Raw genomic sequence first — 14,348 nt, forward strand, 5'->3', positions numbered from 1 at the left:
CCTCGCCGTGGTGACCTGGCTGACACTGGTGCGTCCATGAGTCCTGACCCTGCCCCCTGGAAGCCAGTGTGTTCACCTGGTAGGTATCTGAGTCACTGTCCAGCTCCGTGCCTCAGTTTCCCCATCTGCAAAACACGAGGAAATGCCTATAAGAGATCTTACTGGAGGACCCCAGGCCTCCCAGGAGAAGGGGATGAGCCAAGCCACCAGGCGAGGGAGGGACACTTGGTGTCCTTGGCATGTTGTCGAGGTTGGGCTTGTCACTGGAGCCCACAAGCCTCATCCATAATTCATGACCCCGAGGGCAGTTCAGCAGCAGCTGGGAGCCCAGAAGGCACAGTAGCAGCAGAGACGGGGCTGGTGACCGCAGGGATGCGAACGCTCCCTGGGCCTCACTAGAAAGGACTGAGCAAGGACCTTGGGCAAGGCTGCCCCTCTGTAAGCTGCAGTTTTCTAATCTTGAGTTTAATTTGATCCATTATCAGCTAGCCTCCTGGGTGACTTCTATAAGTCACCCAGCACCTACCATGTGCCTACCTGGCCAGGACAATAACAGGGTCCATGAGATGATTTGGCTGGGGGACTTAAACTAAAGGAGAAGGCATGGGAGTTGGGGTTTTAAAGCATGAATAGGAGTTCACCAAGCAAACAATTATTTTATTCAACAAACATTCTTAACCACCACCCTGTGTTGGGCGGCGCTGGGACCCCTGAGAAATTCCAGGCCCCAGTGTAGCCCATGAGGAAACCTAGTCTAACTGGAGACATACAAAGCTGACATCCCAAGAGGGAAAAGCCCTAAATTCCCATCTCATTTCTTAGATTTTGGCCATGACCTAGACCCTGAGCATCTCCAAATCCCTTGGCGCTATGCTAACTGATAACGGGAACCACTAGCCCCCATGTGGCAACTTAATTTTATTTTATTTTTTGCAACTTAATTTTAAACTAAATAAAATTAAATACAATTAGCCTCCTACTTCCTCAGTTGTGCCAGCCTTGTTTCCAGGGCTCAGTAGCCACACAAGGCTGGTGGCCACTGTACTAGACAGTACAGATGAAGTTCCGTTAGACAGTACAGGTCTAGAAGATCCTAGGAGCCAGAGAGCCCAAGTTCCCCCGAAACCAAGAATCTTTGCGACTGTTTTTTACAGCTCCCATTAGATTGCCCCTCCCCGTTACACATACACTGAGCACCAGTGAGTGTGACGCTGTGTCCAGTTCTTTTCAGGCACCACACATGCATTCAACCTTCACAACCACAACGTGGGGCTCAATATCAACTTTACAGATGAGGAAACTGAATCACAGAGAGGTCACTGACAGTCCCCAGGTCACTATGACCTGTCTGCTGAAGAACCCCTGATGGAAACTACCACATGGGGCTCTGGCTCACCATATTCCCGCGACCGCCCTGCCATCCATCCTGCCACTCAGGGGTGTAAAGTGGGGGAGCACAGTGGCAGAGCAAAGGGTGACCCTGCGTAGGCCCAGGAAGTGACACCTACTGTTTCTCTCGAAACCCGGGCCAGGTAGGAGGGTCTCCCTTCTGTCCCCGAGAGGGGAAAGGAGGAGCAGTGGGGGCCTCCTGGCCTGGGCTCAAACTCACCGGACAGCGAGTGGGAACAGAGCCCCGAGACAGGATGGGGACTGGGAGATAACCACGTGGCCCCTGCCACTTCCGTTAGCTGGGGCCCCTGTGCCTGGGGGACAGGAAGTTCACCCCGCCCCGCCCATGGCCCAACCGCCAGCTCACCTCCCCCGCCAGACCAGCACCCCTGGGACCTCCCTAGAACTGCGCAGGTGCTGGGTGGGGAAAGCTGAGGCCCCCACCTTGGGGCTATTATTAGTGAGCAAATATAATCTTGATAGCAACTGTCAAATAATAGTACCCACAAATCTGAGCACCAACCATGTAGACTAAACATTCCACATCTCACCATTCTTTGGTAGGCCAGTGATGCCAGCTTCACTGGGTGGGGGCGGGGAACCCAAGACTCAGAGGGGGGAGTCCACGTGCCCAAGGTTGCACAGCCTGTGAATGGGAGCACCAAGACTCAAACCCAGGGCTGCATGAGGACTTCCATGGGCCTGAGGCATTTTTGCTTTCAGGGTCCCTTCCTCCACTAAAAAAAGAGTTTAAACTATTTTTACAACTACATTTGACATAGAAACGAATATATTAATACCATATATTAAATGTTTTCTTTGACCCCAAAGCCTGGTTTTTTTTTCCCCTTCTGATTTTAAAAGAAGTTAAAACACCTTTACGGACCCCAAGCTTGTGCCTGAGACATGGTGGTCACTGTGTCTGATGGAGAAGTCAGCCCTGTGCGAACCCAGGTCTCCCAGCCTCCTCAGTGCCAGGGCAAAGCCCAGAGATGGACAGGTCCTTGCCCAAGGTCACATAGCAGGCTGTCAGCTGACCCGGATGCCCCCATCCTCTGGCTGCTGGAGGTAGGGAACAGAGTCCTTCCCAGAGATGGCTGACACAAGCTCCTGGCGCTGCCTGGAGATCCAGCCTCCCCAGCATCAATTCCCAAAACCCTGGGGTTTCTCGCCAGTTCAGCATTTGAGCAGGTCCGGGAGCAGATAAAACAAGACAGGAACCAAGTCAGCAAAGAAGGCAGGGCTCCCGTTCCTGACGGGTTGTCTGGAACTCCTGACCTCTCAGTAGGTGGCCTTGGGCTGCCCCTGACCTCTCTGGGCCTCTAGGCTTCTGCAAAACAGGATCTTTCATTTTGCTCTCCCTTTGACTCCAGTTTGCTCACAGTAGGGCCAGTTTGGGGTCTTTCTCTTCTTTTCCTGTGACCGGCCTCTTGGCTATGCTGTTTCAGGGACCAGCTCTGTCATGCACTTGCTCCCCTCTAGGGCTGGCCAGCAGGGTTGTGCCCATTTACCAGTCTGGCTTGATTCTCACAGTGGCACCTGGAGGTGGGGTCTCGACTCAACCATCACCCCCAGTGAGGCAACTGAGGCAGTGGCCCCATGTCATACAGTAACTGGGTCATGAATAGCCTCTGAGCTTCTGCTCAGGAATTTTTCAGTCTTCCTTGCTGTCTCCTCTCTCTCCATCACTTTCCTTGGCCAACACCTATTGAGCACCAACTGACTACTGAGCTCTGGAAACACAGCAGGCAATACCCTTGCAGATTTCCTCCTTTCCTATCCTGCCCTGACCTGAATCAGCTATTGACCCTGTTTATGCTCACTAATATTGCAATTAGTATTATAATTACAATATGGTAATGATTATAACACTGTATGATAATGACTATAGTATTACAATGTCTGCTTTTACAGCGCTCCCATTCTGCCAGTCTGCTCTGATCTTCCAAGGGGAATTCAGCCCATTTCATAGAAGAACACACCAAGGTGCAAAGGGGCAAAGCCACTCGCAGGAAAGCTGGATTTGAACCTGAGAACTCTGGACTTCAACCCCCACCAGAGGGACAGAGCCCCAAGAGACAGGGGATAGACTGGCCCAGTGCCTCCCATCTTGTCCTACCCAGGATCCTATCTAGGTACTGGCTCGCCCTGGCGTGGGTGAAGGTATGTGGGTCAGGATATGCCCCGGGCAGTCCCGCCAGCGTGACGAGGGTGGAGGAGCCCCTGTTCTGATGATAGCAGCTTGGTAATACATTTTATTGTTTGGCAAAGCAACTCTTCCAGCAATGCCAGAGAGTGACCATCTGCCCATTTTGCAGTGCAGTAAACTGAGGCTCTGAGGCCAGCAAGGCATATGGAGGGACCTCCAAACCTATCGCTCTCTCTCCTCCGACCACCATCTTTAGCAAAAGGGTGGAGTCACAATTTAGCAAAAGATGGAGTAGGTGGGTTTCAGAATCAGTAGAGTACAAGCTTTGAAGCCTCAACCCCACTTTCAAATTAAAAAAAAATTAAAAATAAAGGCTCAGGGAGGTCTGTCATCTGTCCAAGGTCACCAATGAGGCAGGTCCATCGGAAGCTACCTCCTGGTACCTACTGCAGATGAGGCAGGCGAATTCTGGGATCTGAGGCAGATGGAGGGGCCGCCCACCCCCCAACCCTCCTCCGCACCCCACTTTCAGTCAGCCTCCAGCAAGATCCTAATTTACCTCGATTTATTTTAATCCCTGGGAACAGATGCTCACTGCCCATCTCCCACTGAAGCAGGGACCACCACTGAGTCCATGCTCCAGGTCTTTCCAAGCCTGGCCCGGCCTGGCCCTGCCAGGCAAGGGACTCCATCTGACCCTTCCCAGAATTCCAATCTTGGGGTCCCTGCTGAAATGAGGATCCCAGTGAAATGCCCCTCCATTACCCCATCCTTGTGGTAGGGAGCTAGAAAAACACACTCTAGAGGAGGGACCAGGGGACCCCCAGCTCCTCATACAGGCCTAGATAGGGGTTCACAGAGGAAGGGGTTCACAGAGGAAGGGGTTCCTCATGTTGGTCTCAGGGCCGGGGGTGGGGGCGTGGGGCGATCTACAGGCCAGAGCTGGGAAGAGGCAAATTGGGGGTGGTCTTCATTTCATCTGTCTTGGGTCCCAGGCTCGAGGGAGAGCGGCAAGCTCATCTTTGCAGCTCTGGAACCTAGACCCAGATCCAGGCTTAGAATAAAGGGATTTTGGGGAGGGGTCTCGATTCATAGCCGCCCCGCTGCACGCTCCACTTCTGGGCCAGGAGATGGAGGATTTAGGAGGGGTCTCCATCTCCCCCCGCGGATCCCCGGTTATCACGCGGGAGGTGGAGGAAGGATCGGGTACCCACCGCGCAGCCCCCCACCCTCTGTTCTCCGTCCCTCACATCCCGCCGCGCCTTTGACCCTGGAGCCGCCGGGCTGCCAGGCGCGGTGCGCACGGGGTGCTGCGCCGGCCAGGGGGGTTCGGGGTGTTTCAGGGAACAGCACTCACCTCCCGAGCTCGGGCCAAGCCCCGCGCCCGCCGCCACCTGCGGCTCGGTAGCTGATACCCGAGCCCGCCCCGCCCCTCCCTCCGCGGCTGCGGCGCGGCCGCCGGATGGCCCCGCCTCCGGGGCGTGGCCGGGAGAGTCCCCACCTCCGCGGCGGCCTGGGAGGCGGGGCGGGCTGCGAGTGCGCGCGGCCAGCCATTGGGCCATTCAGGCGGCCAGTTCCACCAGCCCAGCGTGCCGATTGTCTGGGGGAGAGGCTCCTTTTTTTAATCTCTCCGCCCCACTACCCGCATTCATTTGCATAATTTAAAGCGATAGATCCGGTTCCTTCCCCCTGAGACTCGGTGGGAAGGGTCTGTGTAGGTTACTTAGCTCCAAATGGGTGACAAGCACTGAGAAGGACTCTTCTGATTCCTCCTACAAGCCTGTGAGCGGCACATATTGATCCTCATTTTACAGATGGGAAGACTGAGGCTCAGAGAAGGCTCCTGCAGGCTACACAGCGAGTCTACAGCCTGATCCAGGCAACCTCAGGATCTGGTCCCAGGCGTGGGGAGAACTATCCTTAGGAATGTTGTCCTGTCGTAAACCTAAGAGGCTCCGGTCGCCCTCAAGTGAGTGCTTACAAAATGAGATTCATACAGCGCCTGTGGGTCCTTCATTCAAATCTCTGTTCCTGGCTGAGGGACGGCTCTCCAATAGGGAGAAACCTGGCTCCTGCCATCCTCTCTCCATTTGCTGAATTCTCTAGCTCCAAAACCTGCCGCAGTGCCCAGCACCCTCCGTGAAGACCCTACACCACCCCCTCCCCCCTCCCATCCCTAAGCTCCCCCAGGCCGGCATAGTCTGGCCTTGCCCCTCTCACGGCAGTTCTGCAAAATTGGTCTCACCTCAGAGGCTTTGCTTCTGCTGTTCCCTCATCCTGGAGTTCTCAGTTCCCCATCTGACTGGTGACTTAGCTCTCAGTTCCCGCGTGGTAGCTCTGGTCTGGCTTGCTTTCAGCTCAGAGATGACCCCTCAGGGCTGGGGCATTGTGTTAGGCTTGGCGCCCTCCCATCAGAAGCTGGGAGGTCCGCGGGGGCTCTGGCACCACCCACACCGGCTAGGTGGTGTCTGAACTTCATTCATACCCCATACATGGCTTCCTCAAGCCTGGGCCAGGGGCAAGGTGGGGAGGAGGCTTTGGTTTTTGTTTTACAGGTGAAGGGACCAAAGCTGACAGACAAGAGGTTGCTCTCTGAAGTCACACACGAAGACATGTCAGAGGCAGGGCTTGACCCAGGTGCACTGAGGCCTAAGCTCTCACCGGTCCTGACCTTGGATCCCAGAAGATGTTGTGAGGATGGGGAGGAGAGGATGCAGAACAGGCCTGTCTGGGGTTGGGAAAGGAAACTCAGGTGTCTGGTCACCACCTATACAGTTGGAGGGTACCTGGAGGTTCATGCCAATTTTCTGTGACTGGGTGTGGGATGAAGCTCCAGAGAGCTTAAGTAATATTCCCCAGGTCACATTCCCAGTGCTGCCAAGCTGGAACACAACCAACATTTCCTGAGCACCTACTGAATGTCAGGAAGGGAAAAGGCACACGCTATACAGGTAGGTTGCCACCCATGTCCTGTCCCAGCAGCAACCCTGGTTACAGATCAGAAGGCAGCACAAGAGTGACTTACTGGTGGGCAGGGGGGTGTTTTAAACTTATCTATTTTTGATTGTGCTGGGTCTTCATTGCTTTCTCTAGTTGAGGTGAGTGGGGCCACTCTCTAGTTGTGGTGTGAGGGTTTCTCATTGCGGTGGCTTCTCTTGTGGCAGAGGGAGGGCTCCAGTAGTTGTGGCACGTGGGCTTAGCTGCCCCATGCCATGTGGAATCTTCCCAGACCAGGGATCGAACCCATGTCCCCTGCATTGGCAGACAGACTCTTGACCACTGGAACGCCGGGGAAATCCAGGGTGGCGTTTAAAAGGGAGTGGGTCAGGAAGAGCCAGAGGAGGCCATGGGCTGGGGATGAGGACCAGAAAGAGAGCAGGGAGGGCTTCCTGAAGGATCCCTAGGTGGTGGGCTTGGAAGATGAGAGGTTTTATGTTGCTCTCTCAGAGAAAGGCTACCCTTCCCCCTCCACCATGGCCTCCCAAGAGTCCACATCTTTCCAGATAAGTGCCCTGGCCACGCCCACCAGGGACCAGGTCCCCCTAGCCCCGCCCCAAGCCCGTCTGGAAACACTGCCAACTCTATATGCCAATGCTAGCCTGCTCACAGCTCCCCAGCTTGGCTGGTCTCTTCCGACACCCGGTCCTTTGAAGGGCAAGTCCCATCTGCTCAGTGGGGTGTCCATGAAGCTGTAGGGATGGCCCCACCCCCAGCCTCCCAGTGTTCTTGAAGCTTCAATTTTGTCTCCTCTCGGTTCCTCAAAAAGGCCAAGCCTCTGCTTCTGCGGGGCCCTCTGCCACCCTTGCTCTCGGTCGTCCCCTAATACTGGCTTAATCCTTTGCATCCTTAAAGTTTCTCCCCACCCCTAGATGTGGGGGACTCCTCTGGCACCCAGTGCCAGCCAACAGCCCGGCATTGCGGGGTGTTGTCCCCTCCTATGTGTCTGGCTCCCCTACTTGACACTGCTCCCCGACAGGGCAGCAGCCAGTATGCGTTGACTGATGCAAGGCTGGACGGTGGCATTCCAGGGAGGGGACACCTTGGGTGCAAAGGCCTGGAGGCGTGATCTAGACGCTGGAGCAACACCGAGAAATCAGGGGGCGGTTGTGGCTCAGGCTCTGGGAAAGTATCGGGGACGGGCTGCCGATGAGCAGGCGGTGCCCAGGGTGGGTGCCCAGGACAAGGTCACACACGGGTCACACATCTGGCTCCTCCCATAGGCTCCAGGGCCCCCAGGTGCTCATGCTGCTGCCGGGGTATTTTTAGTGCATGCTCTGTAGAGGCGGGGCCAGACAGCTGTCAGGAGAGACTGGGGTGGGGAGGGAGGAAGAAGAGAGACAGAGAGGAGAGGAGGAGGGGGTGGGGAACTCCAGGTCCCAGTTATAAGAGGTAAGATGGGAAGTCAGAGTAATGCCCGACACCAGGTGTTGGTAAATCACAGCCTTTGTAAGCTGAATCCAGCCCACTGGTTTCTTTCTGTAAACAAGATTTTATTGGAATGCAGCTATTTATTTCCATTTGTTCAGCTGTAACAGCAGAATTGTGATCTGGACAGACTCTATGGCCCACACCACCAAAAAAAAAAAAAAAAAAAACCAAAGATTATAATTTTAATAGAACAAGCTTGACAAACCTCCTGCCTGCCAGAACAAAACCATCTCTTTGGGGGGACTTGTCAGTGGCTATTCGTTGATTTCCATCACTATTTCTGATTCCCCTCCTTCTAGGTACAAGAGAGGAGTATGTATCTTTCAGCTCCTGTATTGGGCAGTTTTGTGACTTGCTTTGGCCAATGAGACGAGACTGGAAGTGGCACATAACTTCCTGCTGGAAATCCTTAGGAGCTGGTGCCTGATTTGCCGCGTCCCTTTCCTGTCTGGCCACCCGAGGGTCTAGGTGGTGGAAGCTCCATCATGCTGGGCTGCTGAGTGAGGGTGATGAGAAACACAGCAGCATGGGAAATCTGAAGGGCAGAGAAAGATCCGCCAAGTGTTGACAGCAAAAGCCCGGACCCCTCCCCGCTCCCCACAACACATACACAACTTATTGAAATAAAAATATAATAAAGGAAATATAATCCAGGTGGAGTTCTTTCTAGGAACGTAAGGACAGATCACTATTAGAAAACCTACTAATCGATTAAAAAAAATTTTTTTTTGGCGTTGCTGCATGGCATGTGGGATGTTAGTTCCCCAACCAGGGATTGAACCTGCACCCCCTGTGGTGGAAGCTTAAGGTCTTATTAGAGTCTTAACCACTAGACTGCCAGAGAAGCCCCTAGATTTTTTTTTTTAAAGATAAACTTACTCCCTCTGGTGGTTCATAACTTTATTTTGAGGCCCTGTTATTAGATGCATACAAATTTGGACTGTTGCATCTTTTTGATGAGTTAAAAGCTTTCACTTGATAGTCCTTATTTCTAGCGTGTCTGTGCTGAGTTGCTTCAGTCACGTCCAACTCTTTGTGACCCTATGGACTGTAGCCCACCAGGCTCCTCTGTCCGTGGGGATTCTCCAGAAAAGAATACTGGAGTGGGCTGCCACGCCCTCCTCCAGGGGAGATCTTCCGGACCCAGGGATCGAACCCTTGTCTCTTGCATTGGCAGGCATGTTCTTTACCCACTGAGCCACCTGGGAAACCCCTTATTTCTAGTAATACACCAAAAATAAAACTTTATTAGTGTGGATATATCAGCTTTAATTTTTTTCTTTCGTATTTGTCAGGTTTATTCTTTTTTTTTTCCCCCATTATTTACTTTCAAAATTTCAGCATCTTCATGTTTAGATGTTTCTTGCAAGTAGCACAAACACTGAACTAAAAAATACAGTCTGAAAAAAATCTATCTTTTAACTGGAGTTTTCTGTCCGTCTGCATTTACTTAATTACTGGCAAATTTTTATGTATGTATTTTCATTATCTTGGGCTTTCTATTTGTACCTGTTTCCTTATGGAAGAATTTGGGATTTTCTTTTTTTTTTAGTCTAATTTCTCCCCTCTACTAATCTGGAAGTTATACAATAGTTCTGTTCACCCAGTATTTACTCTAACTATTAATACTGCCACTCCGCTCAACTAAGTGGTATGTTACTCTCCCCTCAAACATGTGAAGATTTTAAATGCTTACTCCATTCAGTTTTTACCTATTTGCCACCATTCCCTAAACGCAATTTTCCATCCTACACACTGGATACCGTAATTCTTGTTAACGAGGATGACACTTTAGCTGTTATTCTAACTTCTTTGCTGTTTCCTTGTGCAAGTCAGCTCTTCCACTGGATCATTTTCTACCTGAAAAAAATTCCCTCAGGATTTCACTCAACAAAGGGTCTTCATTTCTCTCACCTTCCAAAGATGCTTCTGTTGAATGAGAACTTCTGGGTTGCTAAAGACGGTACCCGACCGGGTCCTGAGTTTCATGCTGTGGGGCTGAGAAGCTGTCTCTCCGTCTACTATTCTTGCTTTTCTTGTTGACTGTGGTTTTCTGCACTGTTCAGTCGCTCAGTCGTATATGACTCTTCGCAACCCCATGGGCTGCAGCACACCAGGCCTCCCTGTCCTTCACCATCTCCCTGAGTTTGCTCAAACTCATGTCCACTGAGTCGATGGTGCCATCCAACGAGCTCATCCTCTGTCATCCCCTTCTCCTCCTGCCCCCAATCTTCCCCAGCATCAGACTCTTTTCCAATGAGTCCACTCTCCACATCAGGTGGCCAAAGTATAGGAGCTGCAGCTTTAGCATCAGTCCTTCCAATGAATATTCAGGGTTGATTTCTTTTAGGATGGACTGGTTGGGTCTCCTTGCTGTCCAAGGGACTCTCAAGAGTCTTCCCCAGCACCACAATTCGAAATCAATTCTTTGGCGCTCAGCTTTCTTTATGGTCCAACTCTCACATCCATACAGGACTACTGGAAAAACCATAGCTTTGACTATATGGATCTTTGTCAACAAGTGATGTCTCTGCTTTTTAATACGCTGTCTAGGTTTGCCAAGTTGTCTTTTTATATATCCTGTTTGGGATTTGGCTGGATTTCTGAATACGACTGAATTGATACCTTTCATTACTTCTGGAAAATTCTCCACTATTATCCCCTTCAGAATTTGCCTCTGCTCTCTCCTCTGTCTCAATCCCCTTTTTTCTTTCCCCTGTTTAGGAAACTCATTCAGTTCCATCTTCCAGTTCACCTATTTTCTCTTCAGCTACCTACAGTTTCACTGTTGAGCCAACCCAATTATTTGCTTTTTCATTTCTCTTAGTTCTATTTGGCTCTTCTGCAAATATCACTGTCTCTTGCGCTTTGTTCACTTTTCAGGACTAAACACAGCAAAGACACCAGGATTAAAGACACCAGGTCTGTGCCACTGGCATTCACAGGCTGTGCATTCTGATGCTGGCTCCCATGTCCTGGGATGTGACTGGGAGAACTCTTTAGGATTAATTGAAAGTTCCCCCAGGGTCTCCAGTGTCCTGGACTGCTTTAAACCATGTCATCCACCTAAGTTTGCTTTCCATCTTTGGAAAGATCTTATTTTGATGTCTACTTCATGCTTTGAGGTCTCTGCTTATCAGACACACCATCTTGAAGGTCCATGAAAAGAAGATGGAAGACCGCCTTGTGTAACAGAAAAGCTGCTTCCTTCTTCCCTCCTGGGGTTTCTGTCTGCACTATTCTGGCCTCTGACTGTTCCTCATTTTCTGGGTGCTCACTGATACATTAACCAACACTTAACTCATTTTCACCCAGCAATTTTAGTTGTTTTTATTAGGGCTCTAGCCCACTATCTGGTCAGAAGCAGAAGCAGACAGCTTTTCTCAAGCATGTGTTTGGGTCCCCTCTGTGGAGATTCTAGAGCTCCAAGAGGAATGAGATTGTAAAAACAACCTTTTATGGAGGCAAAAAGTAAAATTAAGGAGAAAGAACCTGCCTGATGAGCTACTGAGGCACACAGATCTACACAGGAGAAAGTAAGGAGATGGCCAGAAACGTTGGCGATGGATTAGTACAGATTTGGAAATAAACAACAACACATTTGGCATCTTTTTCAGGGAGGAAGGAGTGTTTTAAATCTGTACATTGCATTGAAAACTCAATTGTCCAGGTTGGGGCAATCCCTTACCTCTCCCTTCATCCCAAAATAAGCCCTATGTGGGTAAAAATAACCAGAAAAAAAAAACCCCAACCTTGGGAGAATTTGTGCCAACTGTGGAAGGACCTCTAAAAGCACAAAGGAGGGACATTTTAAGAACTGAGGTTTGCAAATCATAAAAATAAAACGTTTACAGCAAAACTGCTCCTAAACAAAACTGAAAGGCAAATTTGGGAAAAAAAAAAAAAAAAATTTACAACGCAAGAGTTTATTAGTGGTTAAAATGGCAAATTTTATGTTATGCATTTTTTAATGATTGAAAATTTTAACAAGTTTATTGTCCCTATTTAGGGAAAAAAAAGAATTATGATGTCTGAATGAGAAAAAGACAAACATCTAAATAAAAAATTTGAACTAATTAAAAATAAATATAAGAAAACCTCCCTGGAAAAAAATGAAATGAGAACAAGGAGGCAGCACCTGTACTCAACAAGCGTCCAAGATGAAAAGTCAGGGTGACACGGCCTCATGTATGAACAGTAACCCTTCTTCAGACCCCAGACTAAGAAGTCTCCTTATAGGAAAGAGGGTAGGTATTGAGGGGTTAGCACTTGTCACATTTTTGTAGCTTTTAGGTTTCAGACTGTGTTTTAAACACATGGCTAAAAAAAAAAAAAAAAAAAACCACATTGCTGACTGGACACATATTAATACATCTTTTGTTACCTGAACATTATTGACCAAAGACGTATCAATATTTAGAGAGTAATACAATTAAAAACACCAGGCAAAGTTGTTAGAGCTTAAAACTGATCAAGGGTTCATTATACAACTTACGATTGTCATCATTCACGTTTTCCTCCGTTAGTTCCAACCTTGTGTATTTTATAAACACGTTTGTTACCATAAATTTTTCAAAAATGATATATTGCTAAATTTTCTGAGTGGAGAATTTTTCAGTGAATTTTATGCAGATACCTGCTCTGACTGTCCGAGTGAAATACACAGTAGTGTCTCCAAAGGCGCAGTTCTTCAGAAGGTAGTTCCGACTCAGACAATGTGAATGTCAGACCAATGAAAAGACAAGAAACTTTAGTGACTGATTCTGACACGGAAGTGAAAATGAAACTCACGGTGCGGAGAAGACTTCACAGGTGTGTCAGGTGTAACTACTGAATGTAATAACCCACACAGTGTTAGTGAAATAACAGAATAAAATTTTGGCCGGCCAAAATAAAAACGCTGGCCATGGGCATTAGTGTCTGCAAAAATGTCCCGGTCAATCATGAGTTGAGAGCCTGATGCAGGATGCAAGACTGTCCTGCCATGAGTGTCAATTATCCCTAGGAAGAGAGGATGACTTCTGTTGGAACGGCTCGGGAGCAGAGAGTCAGGGTTCAGATCTCACCTTGGCCACCACCTGGATTGTGCGGCTGGTTTGGCAGCTGCCTTCCTGTCTATAAAACGGGGGACCCACAGTCACAGCTGCTGGACTGGAGGGCTGATGTCGGCAGCCAGCTCCACTGACCTGGGAGGTACTGCCTCCCCTGGGCCTGGGTTTTCCATCTGTGACACGGGGGCCAGAGCACATCTGACCTGGAGCTACTGGGGATTCCGCAGAAGCTGTCCCTCCCCAAACTGGGGACCACCCCATGGCAGCAATGACTGTCTGGAGCGCTGCTGAGTCTCCTGCCGGCAGAAGGAACGAGGCCACAGCTGAGCCGGTACCTGGTTTATTTCTGACGCAGGTACATCCCAGGACAGTGGCAGATGCTGGGGGGTGCGGGGTGGGGCTAGAACTCCACCTTGCAGGCGGGGAAGGCCTCGTCCTGCATAGACACGGTGCTGTTGCTGCCCAGCACCGTGATGCCCAGAGCCTGGTGCCGGGTGTGCGTCTCCTCGTACCACTCGTGCATCGCCACCGAATCGAAGGTGGGGATCAGGGTCACCTGCGGGTGGGACAGACGGACCGACGGTGAGGGGGCGCACCCTCTGCCCTCCCAGCCCAGCCCCAAGGCAGCGGAAGCCCCTCTTCTCTGACCACGTTTGCGCTGCCTCCGTTCTCTGCCGAGGTGTCTGCACTGGCGGCCGGCCTGCCCCGAAGTTCCTTTTCTTTCCCATGGCACCCCAGGTGCCTTCCACAGCCCGGGAGACCAGACCACTCCTCCGAGACTCCTCTCTGTGCTCCCCGCCCGCCCCACTCCCCTGCTATGTCCCGCTTCACTTGTCCGGACCTCCGGCCAGCTCTCTGAACACAGCGTGCTCCTGCCTCCGGTCGGAGCACTCCCTCCCAGCCGCTCGGTGACCCGGGTGCCCGACCGGCTGTCAGCACACTCACACTGGGTGGGCAGCCAGGTCCTGGAGGCTCCTTCTGCCCAAATTCACCTCGTGCTTCGAGGCTGTATTTCAAGGATTCTCATGGGGACAACCCCAGCCTTCAAGGGTCAATGGTCAACATGCGTAGACACCACACACCCCCACCCACTCCTCCTGGCTGATTCTCATAACGCTGGGGAGACTCAACGCCAGGGCTCAGGTGAGGCGATCCAGCAGCCCCACCCGGCAACCTCACCCAGGGGAGCTGCAGACAAGGGAGTGGCAGGGACAGGAGGAGTCCCGAGAGCCGGGTGGGGCCGGCATTTGCCCTCACTGCTGCCTGGCCTTGGGGACAGGGAATCAGCTTCTCTGAGCCCCACTCCCTCTCTGCATGTGGGTGAAGGTCAC

The 14,348-nt window shown here is 51.1% G+C and overlaps 2 protein-coding genes and 1 long non-coding RNA gene across 11 annotated transcripts in view; 1 reads left to right on the forward strand and 2 right to left on the reverse strand.

Annotated features, from left to right (window-relative positions):
* Window positions 1–5,876, reverse strand: part of FCHO1 (FCH and mu domain containing endocytic adaptor 1) — a 30,035-nt gene extending 24,159 nt beyond the window's left edge. For 2 of the 9 annotated variants that reach the window (XM_061149884.1, XM_061149878.1), the window contains exons 1-2: window positions 4,896–4,968; window positions 77–125 (exon numbers count right to left, since the gene is read on the reverse strand). The gene's annotated coding sequence lies outside the window, so the exon portion shown is untranslated. Of the gene's footprint in view, window positions 1–76; window positions 126–1,508; window positions 1,669–1,940; window positions 1,960–4,895; window positions 4,969–5,783 lie in introns of those variants that run through there. The other 7 variants (XM_061149886.1, XM_061149881.1, XM_061149880.1 and 4 more) reach the window with 6 other exon arrangements.
* Window positions 5,213–8,604, forward strand: LOC133061747 (uncharacterized). The gene is made up of 3 exons (XR_009694029.1): window positions 5,213–5,507; window positions 6,094–6,489; window positions 8,266–8,604. It is a non-coding gene; the product is annotated as an uncharacterized LOC133061747 (long non-coding RNA).
* An 827-nt stretch (window positions 8,605–9,431) lies between these two features.
* Window positions 9,432–14,348, reverse strand: part of MAP1S (microtubule associated protein 1S) — a 35,324-nt gene continuing 30,407 nt past the window's right edge. The window contains exon 7 of the mRNA XM_061149877.1: window positions 9,432–13,573. Coding sequence (XP_061005860.1) covers window positions 13,418–13,573 — 156 coding nt within the window. The 3' untranslated portion in view covers window positions 9,432–13,417. The remainder of the gene's footprint in view (window positions 13,574–14,348) is intronic.

The sequence above is a fragment of the Dama dama genome, chromosome 9, assembly GCF_033118175.1.
Source record: "Dama dama isolate Ldn47 chromosome 9, ASM3311817v1, whole genome shotgun sequence".
NCBI lineage: Eukaryota > Metazoa > Chordata > Mammalia > Artiodactyla > Cervidae > Dama > Dama dama.